At 41.3% G+C, this 16,404-nt stretch overlaps 2 protein-coding genes across 2 annotated transcripts in view; one reads left to right on the forward strand and one right to left on the reverse strand.

The window, feature by feature from the left end:
• Nucleotides 1-16,404, forward strand: part of LOC149041080 (uncharacterized) — a 321,438-nt gene that overhangs the window by 170,886 nt on the left and 134,148 nt on the right. The window lies entirely within an intron of this gene.
• LOC113675019 (uncharacterized) overlaps nucleotides 1-16,404 on the reverse strand; it is a 121,878-nt gene that overhangs the window by 66,842 nt on the left and 38,632 nt on the right. Inside the window, exons 37-52 of the mRNA XM_089214602.1 lie at nucleotides 15,174-15,728; nucleotides 13,894-14,445; nucleotides 13,249-13,797; nucleotides 11,849-12,409; nucleotides 10,870-11,433; nucleotides 9,834-10,397; nucleotides 8,715-9,266; nucleotides 7,918-8,481; nucleotides 6,807-7,355; nucleotides 6,268-6,623; nucleotides 5,640-5,826; nucleotides 4,639-5,187; nucleotides 3,537-4,088; nucleotides 2,243-2,797; nucleotides 1,145-1,705; nucleotides 214-771 (exon numbers count right to left, since the gene is read on the reverse strand). Of these exons, the coding sequence (XP_089070728.1) occupies nucleotides 214-771; nucleotides 1,145-1,705; nucleotides 2,243-2,797; nucleotides 3,537-4,088; nucleotides 4,639-5,187; nucleotides 5,640-5,826; nucleotides 6,268-6,623; nucleotides 6,807-7,355; nucleotides 7,918-8,481; nucleotides 8,715-9,266; nucleotides 9,834-10,397; nucleotides 10,870-11,433; nucleotides 11,849-12,409; nucleotides 13,249-13,797; nucleotides 13,894-14,445; nucleotides 15,174-15,728 (8,328 nt within the window). The remainder of the gene's footprint in view (nucleotides 1-213; nucleotides 772-1,144; nucleotides 1,706-2,242; nucleotides 2,798-3,536; nucleotides 4,089-4,638; nucleotides 5,188-5,639; nucleotides 5,827-6,267; nucleotides 6,624-6,806; nucleotides 7,356-7,917; nucleotides 8,482-8,714; nucleotides 9,267-9,833; nucleotides 10,398-10,869; nucleotides 11,434-11,848; nucleotides 12,410-13,248; nucleotides 13,798-13,893; nucleotides 14,446-15,173; nucleotides 15,729-16,404) is intronic.

Here is a 16,404-nt window from a genome sequence, read left to right on the forward strand (position 1 = left end):
GCGATGGAAAGAGGAAGCAAAGGAGAGGAACTGGAGAAGGAGGATGGAGAAGCGACAAGGAAGGTATAAATGACAGGAGTTAAGACAAGGATAAATGGAACTAAGTAGGTGAGGTGAAAAAAAGCAGAAGGAGTGATTGGAGGAGATGGAAGACAATCTTTGGTAAGACCAAGCAAAACCATCACTTTGAGAACGCGTAAGCAGAATTCTCACCCTCATGGATCTTCATGATGACTTCTTCACCCACGCTCGACGAGTCGCCATCCTTGTCTGTTTTAATAACGTTTTTCTTGTTCCCTGTCATAATTTCAAGTTCCTCGTCATCGACATTGGGTCCAACGCCTACGGGTATGACTTGGATGTCGTCATCTTTTAAGACCTTCGCCGCTTCCTTAATTTCACTTTTATTATTGGAAGAATCGTTATCGACGATGACAGCGAGGACTTTTCTAGCACCAGATCGGGGGGTCGCTTGATCAAACATTGTCTTTGCTTCCTCTAACGCCTTCTGCAAGTCTGGCTCTCCACGGAGTCTTTGTGGCAAATCGAGGGACGATAACAATGCCATTTCGTCAGGAAAAGTTCGCGAGAAAGGAATGTATGTTGTCGCTGACTCGCCAAACAGGATGACTCCATATCTTATGCTGACCAACCCATACGAATTAACAATATGTTTGACCACATTCTTCATATTTTCATATGTCTGGCCGGCTCCGGTGTCTGTGGCACTGATGGCAAATCCTAAGTCTACCATTGGTATCGGCATAGAATCTATTAAAAATAAAGAAAACAGAAAGTTTTGCCACCAAAAGTTACGGGGGAAGGAGAGCTATGTTACGAGGGGGGGGGGGGGGTATACGATATGAAAAACATTTCCCTGTCCCCTGAGTCAGGATCTCCATAGAACCCCTGCCGATAGATCTATCCAATAGATTCAAATAACTTATCTTTTTTTAACAAATCGTTGGTGAAGATACAGCGAAAATTGCCGTTCTAAGATTGGTTAGCATTCTTGTTCTCATTTTCTCATGGTTATTTTGACTCTCTTATTGTCAACTAACCGATGCATCTGACAAAATTGATTTACCTCAAACATTTCATTTTCACCTGAACACCAAATGTTCATGAAATCCTTTCTACTAACCATTGTTTGCTCTTTCTACAACTTCTACCGCAATATCCTCGGAACCATCATTATCGTCAGTTTGGATCACATTGTTCTTGTTCAGAGTTGTCTTTTCAATCTCTTGTGGATCTGCCTCTTTTCCAAACGTGACAGCGATAACTCGGACTTCATCCTGAGCCAAAGATCTGGCGGCTACTGTCACTGCGATCTCATCACTGTCAGACACCTTATCCATTGCCACCACCAGGATCTTTTTAGCATTAGGACGACTCACGGCTGCTGTCTGGAATAGCTGCCGAGCTTTTCGAAGGGCCCTGGCAAGGTCGGCGCCCTGCTGATTCTTTGTGATCTGCTGTAAGGTTTCTCTCAATTCCATGAGGTCGCTCACGCCTCCAAAATCGAGTTCAACCACTGGGGTCTTCCCAAATGTTATGATACTGTAGCGAGTGGCAGATGGACTGTAGCTGTTTATGATCTCATCCAGCAGAGATTTCATCTTCCTAAAGTTGTCGTCTGAGCTTAATGCTGTGGCACTAAGAGCAAATGCAATGTCTACCATCTGTTCCTCATCGGTGACATCTAAAGCAAACAAATGACAAGCAGGAAAATGGATTAAAAGCGACAAGATTAATAATCAAACGAGCCACTATCATTTAAACAGCCGACCTTACACAACTTGCAGCTGAAAAAGAATTTCTTCTTAGGGATGGTGAGGGAAAAAAGAAGTACGTAAATGTCAAGACGGCAGCCTACATTAAGTTCGTTCTAAACCCATGGGCTCTTGGTGCGTATTCTTTAAAATTGTCAGCGCCTCTAAAACGACTTTCTTCGAAATATTTTGATTACCGACGGTTTTCAAGGCGCAATAAAACGTCGCAAGTTGAAAGGATATTACGAAACAGTAGTTCGGTAAATGAATTTTAATTTGACTTGCAATAAATCATAATTTGAGCGACTGCAGAAAAAAAAACCTGAAAAATTAAGGTTAAAAGCGAGGCAAGGTTTAGTGAGTTCTCCGATCCCGTAAAGAAAAGTGACAATCTAGCTGTGAGGATCATGTTTGCACGTGATTGAATTGAATTCGTAAAATGACAAACTTGGAACATGTTAAGTTACCTTCCAGCACTTTGATCATTATCTTTTCAGCAGCTTTCTCTTCATTCTCATCTTTCTCCATCTCCACCAGGTTATTTTTGTGTCGGGTGATTTCCTCCAATTCCACTTTGTTTCCTTCTTCACCGAGCACCACTGGAACAACCTTAACTCCAGATATCTGTAACTCTTTTGCCTTCCTTTTAGTGCTCTCCCTTCCACTCGACTGCGTCTGGTCCATAATGACAACCAACACCTTCTTAGCATCAGGTCTCGCTGTACGCTCAAAAATCTCTTTGGCCTCCTCCAGGGTTTTGTCTAAAGCTGCACCAGAGATTCGTGTGAAACGATTGATTCTATCCTTGAGAGTGGCGACAGTGTAACGCTGGCTCTCAGCAAAGCTGACTCTCTCAAACGGTTCATCACCAAAGAGAATGAAGCTGTATCGAATATCGCTTTTTCCGTAACGATCTATTATCGATTTCATGGTGTCTTTGATCTTTTGTAAGTTGGCATCTGCATCCGAGGAACCGATGCTGATAGCAAATCCCAGATCGAGTTTTGGAATCTTTGGCAGTTCTACAAAAAAGAGAATCTTTCGATAAGTAGTCGGAAATGTGGCACCGGTTATGCTGCAGCACACGTGCGACGTCATCTGCAACTTATGGCTCTATGTTATACGTTTCAGTGTATTATTGGAGATCTAGAGACATTTTAGGATATGGATCATAGATTCAAAATAATGATTTTTCATAGCATGAAACCTTCTGATACAGTGTAACGCAGAAGTTAAACTTGCGACAAACAACACTTTTTTATATTCCACGACCGATATCAGAATTTTGTCTTTCATAATTTTCATAACTTGTGAACGCTACATGTAGCTCTATCATCTGGTCTAACAACTCTCCAAAACATTAACTGAACTCAGGGACTTAATGTCAAGTAAAATACAGTCTTTGATAAGCGTCTTTGCTCGTAATAATGAGAATCTGGTCTCGAAAAGAACACTGTACCCAAAGTACAGAGATATCAAATCGCCGGCAGATTAATTTAAACAGCTCTAGAGGCGAATAATTGGGCAAAAAGTTCACTTCAAGCCATAGGTTTCGAGTTTCCTACCTCTTGTGAAAAAGTGGGTCACAGATTTAAAAAAAAAAACAACAACATTATTATATGAAACAGATATCTAGATTTCCCACATGACTGACCAAAATTTCCGTTAGTTTATTAGAATCTGTAATGACCAATGCAAGAAAGGAAAACCAAGTAACAAAAGCTTTTAGCTTCATCATTTAGCTTTAGTTCCGTGACCCACCCTGTATAGCCTTATCGATGATTATCTCTGGCCAGGTGTCGGGCTCAGGAACTGGACAGACGGCGATGAATTCCTTGTTGGTAACCAGTACTTCTATTTCATCGACATTAACCTCTGACCCGACAGTCGCAGGTATAATTGTGACATTCTTCTCTATAAGCGGTTTAGCTGCCTCCTTGATGTCATCACGGCTATTGGCTGACTTCTTATCTATAAAAACCACAAGCACTTTCCAGCTTCCAGGTCTGGGCGAAGCATTTTCGAACAGTTTTTCTACTTCTTCCAAGGCTTCCCTCACGTCTGGTTCACCCGTTGGCCGGCTAACGTTTTGAACAATTGTCCTAAGTGCGTCTTTCCCGCGGTCATTGTCGAAATCAGCGACAGTATTAGCTTTGTCTCCAAATGTCACGAGTGCGTACCGGATCTTGTCAACGCCATAAAGCTTTACTATAGTATCTACTGTATTCTTCATCTTATCGAAGATATCGTCGGCGTCTACAGCAGCAGCACTCAAGGCAAATGCAAGGTCGATTGCGGGAATATCTCGAGTGTCTGAAATAAAAAAGAATGAGAACATCCCGCAAGGTTTCTAATAGAAATAATAATGATATTCATAAAGACGTTACCTAGACTGAAAACACAATATTCTTGTTAAGTCTTAATTAATGTAAAGTCTTCATTTAAAAGTTCTTAGCTTATCGCAGGTGCGAAGTTCGTATGAAAGATCGTTCAATTCCTTTCCAGCGGCGTATTGAAATGTGGATTGACCCATAGCAATTTTTTTGTCGGGAGATGAAGTTCTCTATTGTTTTTCGGGGTCCTACCACCATGGAGTTTAGATCTTAATACAAAATACCCATGCAGTTGTAGTTGCCAAGGACAGTTATGGTCGTTAACAGTTCTTTAAACTAACTGCAAACGAATATAAGACCGCCTTTTGAATAGGGTTTAAGAGGTGCGTTGACAATATGACGTGTAAAGATACGCCAAGTGAATAATTGAAAAAACTTTATGCACTCTAACTCATCCAATGATATCTATCTTTCACAGAGACTAATTTCAAAGGAATAAAGAATCGACCTCAAACCTGCTTCATTCTTACCTTTGTCAATGTTTCTAATAATCTCTTTGGCCACGCCCTCAGGTCTATCGGTTGTATTGGTGAGAATCGCAATATATGTGATGCTTCCTGTTTCTTCTTGATCCACCTCATTACCGACACCAACAACCATCACCTTCACTCCATCACCCCGAAGCAGTCTTGACGAGACCTTGACATCGATCATGTCACTGTCAGATTTACTGTCTACCATTACAACAAGAATATTTTTCGCACCGGGCCTCTCTGTGGCTGCGGCGTCAAGAAGATCCCTTGCTTTGTCCAAGGCTTTATCGAGAGAGCTTGAACCAGTTGTTTGACCAATGGAGTCAATCGTTCGTTTAATATTCTCGTCGGAAAGTTGGTCGGTGAAGTCCAAATGAACAACAGGCGAATCTCCGAAAGACAAAACACTGTAAAATATATTCGATGTGGGATAAGTGTCCACAACGGATTTCATGATCTCCTGCATCTGTAGGAAGGTTCTATCCGAATCCATGGAGTTGGCGCTGATGGCAAACACAAGGTTGACGTCTACTAATTGAGAAGGTCCTGTGGCACATAAAAGATAGATTGAATTCCACACAAAGTTTCCATTACTAACTTATAGTATTGAGAAAACGTAATTGAGTGAGGTGCGCGAATTTCGCTCATTGAAGTAGCGAATTTCAAAGAATACTTCGCCCGAAGAGTTACGTATTTGACAACCGTCTTCACTCTCTCTGAAGTACTAAGAAAAATGAAACAGTTCAATTCTATTTTCATGAAATTTGGGTTACTTCGAAAATTTGTTTTGCTTGGACTTTCAAATATTCACTCAATCAAGGTAGAGTTCGTGGCCTAGTAATTCAAAATGTGAAATTTCACCGGGTAGGCAAGTAATCAGTAGGGAGAAGTGCTGGCAAGCTGTACTGTCTATTTAAAAAAATGGATAACAGAATAACACAGAGCACTCGTTGAACAAGCACAGCGATAAAATTACAAAAATGTGTGAGGATACGTACTTTTTATAGCCTCGTCTATTTGGACGACAATAACCACTGTCACTTCCTCTGGTCTATCAGTTGGTTGGACTGGCACAATACGATCTTCGTCATCTGTAACGGGCTTGACATGTTCCTTGTTTACTTCATCGCCAATAATAACAGGGATTACTGTCACTCCTAAGTCCACCAGTCTTCTAGCTCTGGCCTAAGATGGTTAAAATAAAATGTTTGAGTACTTAACCCGCGTCAGAAACAGCAGTCTATAGTGATATACTTCCTTTCGTTTCCTTTCAGCACGAAATTAAGGAACGTTTGCGGTCACACTAGCAATACAACTACATCTCAAAATAAACAGTCTGTACGAAGTTGTCGCTGTCGAGAAACATTCGTTCATACGGTCATAATCATACAATCGCGAGATCGAAAGTGGCTTGTCGTATTTAGAATCAGCGCGTCCCACAATCGTGACAAATTATTAGGATGGTCTATTACTATGTGTTCTACCCAACAGATTTAAGAAGAAATAACTATTTCAGCACAGTTAAATCAGAAACATTTGCGCGCCGCTAGTGTAGGACGAATATAGGTCCAAAGCAGTAAAGAAGAGCACCTCTACTGCAAACAATTACAACTAAATACCGTGTACCTGTACGATAAGAGGATCACTCGATGATAACCGATCCATTATCACCACTAAAATTTTGTGCGTCTGATCTCGCTTTGAACCTTGGAACAGCATTTCCGCCTTTGCTAGGGCCTCGTCTACATTCGGAGAACTGCGAGTCGATATCATGTTTTCACTGACAGACTTCTTTAGCTCGTCCGGATCCTTGACCTCATCTGTAAATCGGATCCTAATCGTGGCGGACGAACCAAATGTGATGAGACCATAATGTATTCTGTCCACGCCGTAGTTGTCGATCACTTTCTGTACTGTGTCCTTGAGAAGTTTGAGGTTCCCTTGGTCAACGCTAACGGCAAAAGCAAGGTCTACACCTGGTTCTATTTGGAGATAATTGGCAAATCATGAAATAAAACAGATACAGGTATATCTACAGTAACCGCTTCGGGTAGAGGTCAATATCGCAATATTCTTACTTCTTCTCGCAGCTAAATTCCTACCAAACCTAACAATGGAAAAAGGCAAATTTTTTGAACGGCAATATTCAATCAATACTTTTTTACCTTTCAGCACTAAGATGATGATCTTCTCGCCCAGTTCTTTCGGATTTTCATCTGGTGTGGTTTTCGTCACTTCGTGAGGAGTAAACTTCTTCAGTTCTCTAGGGTCAGCTTCGTTACCAATTACAACGCTGATCAGTACGATATTTTCTTCAGTCAGACGATCTACCTCGGCTTCAATGTCTTCTTGGCTGCTGCCAGACCGTCTGTCAGATATCACCACTATAACCTTGCGAGCGTTTGTTCTCCCGCTTGTCTGAAAAACATTCTTTGCAACACTGAGTGCACTTTTTAGGTCTGGTACTCCAAATTTAGGTAGCAGCCTGCCAACATCAGCTTGTAGCGAGTTATCTAAGTTACTCTGTATGGAAATGGAAGTATCAACTTCTCCTCCGAACACAATGACACCGACTCGTATCAAATCCATGGAGAACGTGTCCAGGATCGAAGTGATTGCATCCTTCATATGTTGAAGGTTGTTGTTCCATCTTGAAGAGGTTGCAGTGATTGCAAAAACAATATCCGTTTCAGGAATACGCTCCTCTTTTGCAGCTGTTGACATCGAAAAGAGAAACTATCAATCAAGCGATGGAGCACTCTACGACCGACTGAGGCGCATGCATTTCCTTTTCCTTTATTGAATTATCTTTGATCGAAGTTCAGAGGAAACCCCTAGTTAAGTATCTAGCTATAAAATTATCCCAGATATAATAATAGCTTAGTAAAATAACTGTGAAGTAAGAACACCTAGAGGAACCGTCTACAAAACTTCAAAATCTTGCGTTCTTCAATTGTGACAAAGATACGAAATGTTTGATTCAACTGCCCGTCTCGAAAACGTATGCTATTTTTCAATTATTTAAAAGTAGCACGTTTGAAACAACCACGTAGGATTCTGCGCAAAGTTTGCGCGGGAAACTGCGCAGGAAATTGCGTGCGGCCAGCTAAAGTTTATACCCTCTTGACCACTATATTAACAACATCAACCCACCGGCGACGCTTTAGGTTTAGGAATCAACGCAGGCTACAGCGGTGGGAACGAAGCGCTTTCACTGTCTCGCCATCATTATTCCCCATTCGTACGTAAAGAAATTATAATGGAGGGGCTACTTACCGCCAAAGGTCTTCTCGACTATTTTCTCTGCAAGTTCTTCTGGATCAACGTCTATGGACTCTTTAATGAGATTCTCTTTACGAGATATCACTGTTCCAAGCTCATTCAGATCTGTTTCTTCACCAATCGCGACCATGATTATGCTCACGTCTCCTCCGTACAGCTCTTTAGCAGCTTGCAGCTTCTTCATGTTGTCTGCGTCACCAGTTGACTTGTTGTCAATCAACACGACTAGCACTCGCTTTACCCCGGGCCGTTTGGGACTCTTGTCGAAGGCTTCCTTAACTTCTTGCAAAGCTACATTTAGTCTGGGGCTGCCAGGAGGTAGTCGAACACGGCTGATGATGGATATGAGATCTTTGTCGCTTAGATTTTTATCTCGGAAACTAATTAAAGGTTGAGCTTGGGTACCAAACACGACAGCTAAATAGTGAAGTTTGACAGCGCCATACTTTTCGATGATCTTGTTGATTGTCTTCTTCATCAAAAGCGATGTCTTGCCTGATTTTATGCTTGTTGCGCTGAAGGCAAAGCATAGTTCAATCTCCGGAGTCGGTTTAAGACCTAAAATGTAAAAAATGTACTTCAACCATACGAATGATGGCGTCTTAATTCAGATATAAAATGAAGGAAACCAGGAAACAAACTCTCCAATAACAAAGTGTGGATCATGTCTAAGAACAGGACAAACTCAACTGACAGAAAATGTGACTCACTCTTTCGCCTTTTTACACAGAAATTTTTCACACCACAAGAGCAATTTAAATATCCGATCTGTATCAATAAAATATGTATACCTTCTTTCAGAACTTCGTTGATCTTGTCCACACCCACTTTAGGACCTTCTTCTGGTTTTGACGGAATGATACTTATCTTATTTGGAGTGACCACACCGCAAATTGGAGGAACATTCCTCATGTTCAAAAGAACAACAATAATCTGAATTCCTTCCTTTTCCATTTCCTTCGAGGTTTTGGCTGCTGCAGCCGTGTCACTGCCGGTTTGTTCTCTGTCCGTGTATATAACAACAACCTTTCTTGCGTGAGGCCGGCTTCCAGATCCTACTGTAAACAATTTCTTTGCTTCCACCAGGGCCAGATCAAGTCTGGCACGAGAACCCAATCTGGCAGGTAGGTTCTGTACGACGGCTTTAACCTGGCTATCGGAAGAGAACTTCCTTTGAAAAGTATGGACTCTTCTTATTCCTGAGTTGTAAGTAAGGAAACTGTAAGCAGCTCTGCTAATTGGATATCTATCCAGAAGTTCTATACCCATTTTCTTGAAGAACGGCATGTTTCTAAGACCAACAGACACCGCAATGACAAAGTCATGTTCCTCGCCTTTCTCCTCTGAAAAATGAATCGTACAGTTCAGTGGACAAGAGATACTCGCGGTAGAATTTAAGGCCAATGCATTGAAAGGTTTAACTCTTTACACCCGAAAATCAGTAGACATTCATTCCCTAAGATGCTGACAAGAATTTGTGTAAAAATCAACAGTTTCTACAGCTGCTGATAATTTTCTTTGTTCCAATGACCTTACTGCATGATTCAGGTGTGCCATTGTAAAGAAAAATTAGATTATAGGGGTTTAAAGAGTTTGGAGAAACAGTATTTGCAAAAACGTAACTTCTATTAGTTATGTAATTACATTCTCAGCCTCATTTTTGCCATATTTTGCCAACTCACTGTTGTGTGTGACGCAACTGACTTGCACTCAAAGTCTAAGCACTGAACGTCAACTGAGCGTCGAAAAAAACCACAATCTATCTGCTAAAAATTCACGTTTTAAAACTTCATTCCATTTTACAGGAATTGAGTCCCGTTCAATTTTCCTAACAGTCCACCGTGTATGAAACAAAAATGAGAGACAATGTAAATATTTAACTTTTATAACATCGCGGTAAGTGGATTTACCTTCAAACACTTTGCGGATTATTTTCTCTTTAAAATCAATGACAGTGACGTCGGTGGTGACGTTGATAACGTGGGTCTTGTCAGGTGTGATCACTCCAAATTCATTACGATCTACTTCGTTTCCAATGGCAACTGCTATCACCCTGATACTGTCTTCCTCCAGCATTTTCGCACTTTCCCTTAATTGGGGAAGCTTACTTGTAGACTTTCTATCCAGGATTACCACAAGAACTCTTCTTGCATTTGGACGCTCTGGTGTCTCATAAAACAATTCCTTTCCCATCTTTAGAGCCTTATCTAAATCAGGAAGCTCTCTCTCTCTGGAAATGATATTTAAAAAACTCTTGAGTTTCTTATCACTGGGGAAGTCGTCCAGTAAGGCGATTCTTGTGGTTGCGCTCGATCCAAATACAATGACACCATAGCGGAGCTTGTTCATGGAGTACGTGTCAATGATGGCCTTTATAACTTCCTTTACTTTCTTGAAGTTTTCATCTGCATTTGCTGACGAAGCGCTGATCGCAAACACCAGGTCGACCTCTGGGATTGATGGAAGGAACAGATCTGTTGAAAAAATAGGTTCGATGATTTAGATAAGATAACATGTCTTAACATTATAACTGAGGGAGGGCAATAAATTTCTGCAGGAAAAAGAGGACGAGGGGATGGCGCAGTGGCGACAATGCTAGCCTCCAACCACTGCGGTTCAATTCACTAAAATGGCGTCATATGTGGAGTTTGATCTTGATTCTTGTCGTTCCTCGGGTTGGAGGGAGGATCCATGCTCTCCTCCCTCTTCAACTGGAAACATCCTTTTTTCCAACCACCGACGACGAAGACTCCTCAGTGATAATGCCTCTGCTATAATCTAATTTATTTATTTCAAAGGCATACCCGTTCAAAATAGCCCCATTTAACAACTGAACATATTTCGAAATAACCGAGCACTATACAGAAGAAAGCAATAACAGGGTCTCTGCGGTGCGATCTAATAAGACCGACGTTTCTTCTAATGATGGAAACTTTCTACACTTACTTTCTCGGATCTTGTCGATAATTTTCTTCCCAAGATTCTCGGGCTTTGATTCCTCTGGAACTTCAATGATATTTCCCTTCAGCGGGGTAGTGTTCTCCAGTTCCTCGCGGTCTACAGCAACTCCTATTCCTACTGATATCACCTTTATACCGCCACCTTCCAGTAAGAACGCAAATTTCAACACATCTTCTTCGGTGCTACCCGACTTGCTGTCCACCAGGAGCACAAGGAATTTCTTCGCGTCTGCACGGGAGCCCGGTCCCTCCAATGCACTCTTTGCGTATTCAAGGGTCTTGTCCAAATCAGGTGTACCACCCACGGGAGAGAGGTTCTCTAGTATCCTCAACAAGCCTTTCTCGTCTCCAAAATTGTCTTGAAAGTTCACAAAAGATCTTATTTGAGATCCATATGACACAATGGTATAATGAATATTTTCAGCGCCATGTGTGGCGACAATGGACGACAGAGTGTCTTTCATTAACTGGAATATTTCCTTTGCCTGTGACGAAGAGGCGCTAACTGCGAAGACTATGTCGATCTTCTCTACGTTGATAGGGTCTGGAACTGTCAGGAAAGAAAAACACTCTGAGAAATAACTAAAAATATGAAATAACTAAAACATTTGTAAGAATATTCAAGGAAGAAAGACTACATCCCCACTAAAGTACATTCAAGAGTTCCGTGTGTTAACATGTAGGAAAAAAAATCATAGTCAATGAAGACGGATAAGATCTTATCAAAGGTTGATGTGCTCGTGCTATTGTTTTTTTCACGTATCCACGAAAAATCATTGCTCCACGTCCACTCTTCTTTTATTTCGACCATTAGCCTTCGACCGCTAGCCCATCATAAACTTATCCCAACAAGGGCCACACTTCAAAGAGTCAGCTTTTGCAACAACCTCTATCAGCTTAAAGTTATCAACTAACTAATGTAATTAACAGAAACTTCAAATAATCATTTAGAAATAACCACGTACGTTGTGCTATTTTCCCTATGATCTCTTCAGCAGTCTCTCCCGGATCCTTGTCAGTTGTTGCGTTCAGGGAGTTGCCATCATTGGGAGTGAGCTCTTCTAACTCTTTACGATCAGCCTCGCTTCCAAGTGCAACAGTTATAATAGACACGTGATTGTCAATTAAGTCCTTAGCAACACCCTTAGCAACCACCGTATCACCAGATGACTTCTCGTCTGTTATGATGACCAAGATTTTCCGCGCTTCCGGCCTAACGGCCTCGTCCTCAGTGAAAATCATTTTAGCTGTCTGTAATGCCTTGTCTAGTGCTGAGCCCCCAGGGACGTTTCTAGCCGAGCTTATCTCCTCTACAAGTTTGTCAGGATCCGTATATCCGTCAGAAAATCGCAGAATGACAGAGGGTTCATTACCGTACAACACAACTGCGAAGTGGATTTGATTTGTGCTATAATTCTGCATAATGTCAGTCAAAATGGCCTTCATGTAAGGGAATGTTTGAGAGGATTTGGACGATTGCGAGCTTATTACAAACATCAAGTCGATCTTTGGAAGACGTATTCTCTCTGATACGGAAAGAAACAACAAAGTTAGAAAAAAAAAAACACAATGATGCATTGTTGCTATAAAATAAAAAATAAACAAAACCTAACAAAATCATTACCGCGACGATAACTTAAACACTGGAAAGCGCTTTGATTGTTAATTCGCAGGCGCAAATTTCAGCTACGTTGTATTTGTTACTTAGTAACAATCGGGGATCCTAGCAGTATACAGGATGCGTGTCACATAAGAAAGTTCGTGATGGCTTGTCTACCGCAGAGTCTCTGACGCTCAATAATAGAACATCAGACGCGGAATTCGATCGCTGAGCCTCGATTCTTCAATGGAGACTGAGAAACTCATTATTTGTCCCACGTTCATGACAAGATGAAAATATATTTCTCTAGTCCCGGATTAGTTATGCTTCACTTTGCTCTCGGTCCACTCTCTCAACCAATCAAATTCAAAATTGAAACCAACTGCGACTTGATTACATGTTTTTTTTTCCTCAGGCGATCTGCTCGTTTTTGCTTTAAATTACAATTGGCTCCTTTCCTTTTCCTCTAACTGGTCGTTGTAATTATGTGGTTTTAGTTTTCCAAACTCAATTGTTAAAGCGCGCAGATTGGTGCATCCGTTTAGGGTCAAAGATTCCGCTTACTTTGTAAACAGCTGTATCAACGATAAGCAAACATGACATTCAGAACCCGATACCTACGAGCCACTTAAAATTAATCACGTAAAAGCCCAAAATGAAGGAATTCACAAACTCTTCCTCGGAATTCAACAAGTTCCTCACTTGTAGGTAATCACTGAGTTTACACCATCTCGCTTTTTTTTTTATGAAAAGATAACCACTTACTTCTTAGTATAATCACTACAATCTTATTTGCAATATCCTTGGTGTTATCATCTTTATCTGCTGTGATAATGTTGTCCTTGTATGGTGTAGTGGTTTCAAGTTGTTTGCGATCAACTTCACTTCCTATTCCAACCGCTACAACTTCGATCCCTTCTTCTTCGAGTTGTCTCGCTCCCGCTGTAATAACCCACGGTTTACTATCTGACTTGTCATCAGTAATAATCACAAGCACTTTCTTGGCATTTGGTCGAGATCCCGCAAATACGACCTGCGCCATTTTCAATGCTGCATTCAAGTCTGGGGTTCCTGTGTTCCGCGGTAAGTTATCAATGCGTCGCTTCAATTCGTCTATGTCGGTGATTTCCTCGTCAAAGCGTAGCCGCACAGACGCACTGTCTCCATACACGATTATCGCTGGCCGGATGCTTTCAACACCAAGCTGATCAAAGATGGACTTCATCACTCCTTTCATTACACTGAAGGTTCGCCGATAGTCTCTTGCCGTCGCACTGATGGCGAACACTACGTCAACATCTTGAATTTGTTTTGCTGGAGAAAAACAACAAAAAATAGCATTACGGCCATTATTTTCTCAATCAAGAATAGCTCGTGAAACCAAAAAATATAAAAAACTTCCACGCTTACCCTCTCTAATTTTTTTCATGATTTTTTCCCTGACTTCTCCGCCTTTGTCAGTTTTGGAGCTGTTGATGATGTTTTCACCAGATCCTGTTCCCGTTATCAGCTCGGAACGATCCACTTCCTTGCCAATGGTGACTGCAAGGACGCGAATTCCTTTATTATCAACAGCTTGTGTTGCAAGCCTCAACTGCCTTGAAGAGCTGCCTGACTTGACATCTGTGATTATAACCAGGACTTTCTGAGCGCTTGGTCGAGCGGGAGACAGAAGCTCTACACCAAGAAGTAGAGCCTTGGCCAGGTCAGGGGTACCCCTGGGTCTAGAAAGACTTTCAACCTTTTGTAATACACCTGAGTTTACGCTGTCAGGTAAGGCGAGCTCTATGCGTGGCGAGCTTCCACCTGAGATGATACCATAACGAAGTCTGTAGGTGGAATACTTATTGATGAAAGACTTGACGATGTCCTTAATTTGTTGCAACGTGGCTGAGGCGTCAGTCGAACCAGCAGATATAATAAAACCCAAGTCGACTTCAGGAACCGTTGGTTCGAGGATAACTAAAAACAAAACAAAAGTAAATTCATCTGTTAGATTAAGTCAAATTAAAAAACTGGACGGCAAATGGGAAAGTCTAAACTCCAGCCAGATGGCCCATCCATCAGGAGCTTATCCCGGTTTCTATAACTTGAAGTGACTAAGAATATCAATGGTGGGATGTCAGTCCATCGCAATGTTTTCCTCCAGGATTTCATTAGGCTTCCCTGACAAATCGCCATTTATACTCCTAGGTGGAGAGAGGCACTTTGAGGATAAAGTGTTTTGCCTCAAGAACACAACCCAATGACCCGGCTAAATCACGACCCAGAGTCCAGCGCATTGACCATCTAGCCACCGTGTTCCCCGGGAAAACCAAAGTGTTCAACTTTAACCTTTAAACTTTAAACTTTAAAATGGGGACGAGGCGAAACATTTTGTGCCTTTCAGCGCGACTAGTACATTTACCTTCCAAGTAAGTGGCCAAAAGATGTTTTTTTTTAAGGGAGAAGTGCAGAAGTATGGGAAGAATTAAACTTAACATTTTCACTTCCATAGGGGACCGAGACAGAATTACTCCTTATAATATCAATACAATATCCAGCAGACAAGTGTTGAAAATAACGAAAAATGTCGATTAGAGGATTGTTAGTTGATCCAATATCACAAGAATTGTCAATGTTGTACATAACCCTCTTCACTGATTGGCTGTGTATCACAATGCCCCCTTAAACTACTGATGGAGGCTTACTTTTCTTCATTTTATCAATGATCTCCTTTGCCACTTCATCGGGATTTCCTGTCTTCGGTGCTGTTACTGTTGTGTTCTTCAGAGGAGTAATGGCCTCTAACTCCTTTTTGTCCACTTCTTCGCCCACTCCAACAGGTACAACGCCACTTTCTGGAATGATCGGTTTAGATGCGTCAACGATAGCAATCCTGTCATTCTTTGACTTGTTATCCATGAACACTATCAGGAATTTCTTAGCATCTGGTCTAGCTACCGCTTCATCGAACAGCTTCTTCGCCTCAATCAACGCCTTCTCTAAATCTAGCGAACCAGAACTGGGCACGATAAATTCCTCAATGATCTCCTTTAACTCTTCAGAAGAGTGTTTGTTCGCAAAACGGACCAAAACCTGCGGCCGCTCATCAAACTTCATAACACTGTAATGCAGGTTTGTTGTTCCGTAAGTGTCTATTATGAACTTGATGGATTCCTGCATAAGTCTGATCGTCACTGATGCATCTCGGGACGTGGCGCCAAGAGCAAAGCCTACATCGATCTTTGTCACCTTCAATGGGTCTGAAACAAAGACAAAGCCGACTTTAACTCGAGGTGTGTTAGCGGCTGAACTTTCACCAACTTACCTCAAAAAAATTCTTGGAAAGGATATCAGACTATTACCTTTGTAATTTGGGTTAATGTATTATATCTCAATAAAAGGTTCTTGTTTATAACTAGGTGTGATGTGTGAAGATTACAACGAAAAAATTGAAAGCTGTAGAGGATAATCCATTGAAAATGCCAGTTAAATTAAAATCTTTTTGACTAAAATTTATATTTCTGTATACAGCTGTTTTGGGAACAGTTGTCGGAAAAATAGCGTTAAAGTGCACGCGAAACCCAAACAGTATTGTGGGTAGTTTTTCACGTCATAGTTTCATGAACACAGGATTTCAGGGAAATCTGAGAAAAATTCACTGAGAGAACAGGATATAGCGGGTTTGATGAATTTATTTATTAATTAAACTTATTAAAAGGAACGGATCATCAGATACCTCTATTACCTTTCGAGATTATCGCGTGCACTTTTGTCCTTTTTCCCGACAACTTTTCTCGAAAGAGCTGTATCACTTAATTATGTTTCTCTTCATAGAAACATTCACATTCTGATGATTTGCATTCTTTACGGTACACTAAAGAAGCCTTCATTCAAAGACAACTGTTTTTAACTCTCTCTGACACTTTCAACAGGGGA

This window comes from Pocillopora damicornis, chromosome 8 (genome assembly GCF_964200805.1).
Source record: "Pocillopora damicornis chromosome 8, jaPocDami1.2, whole genome shotgun sequence".
NCBI lineage: Eukaryota > Metazoa > Cnidaria > Anthozoa > Scleractinia > Pocilloporidae > Pocillopora > Pocillopora damicornis.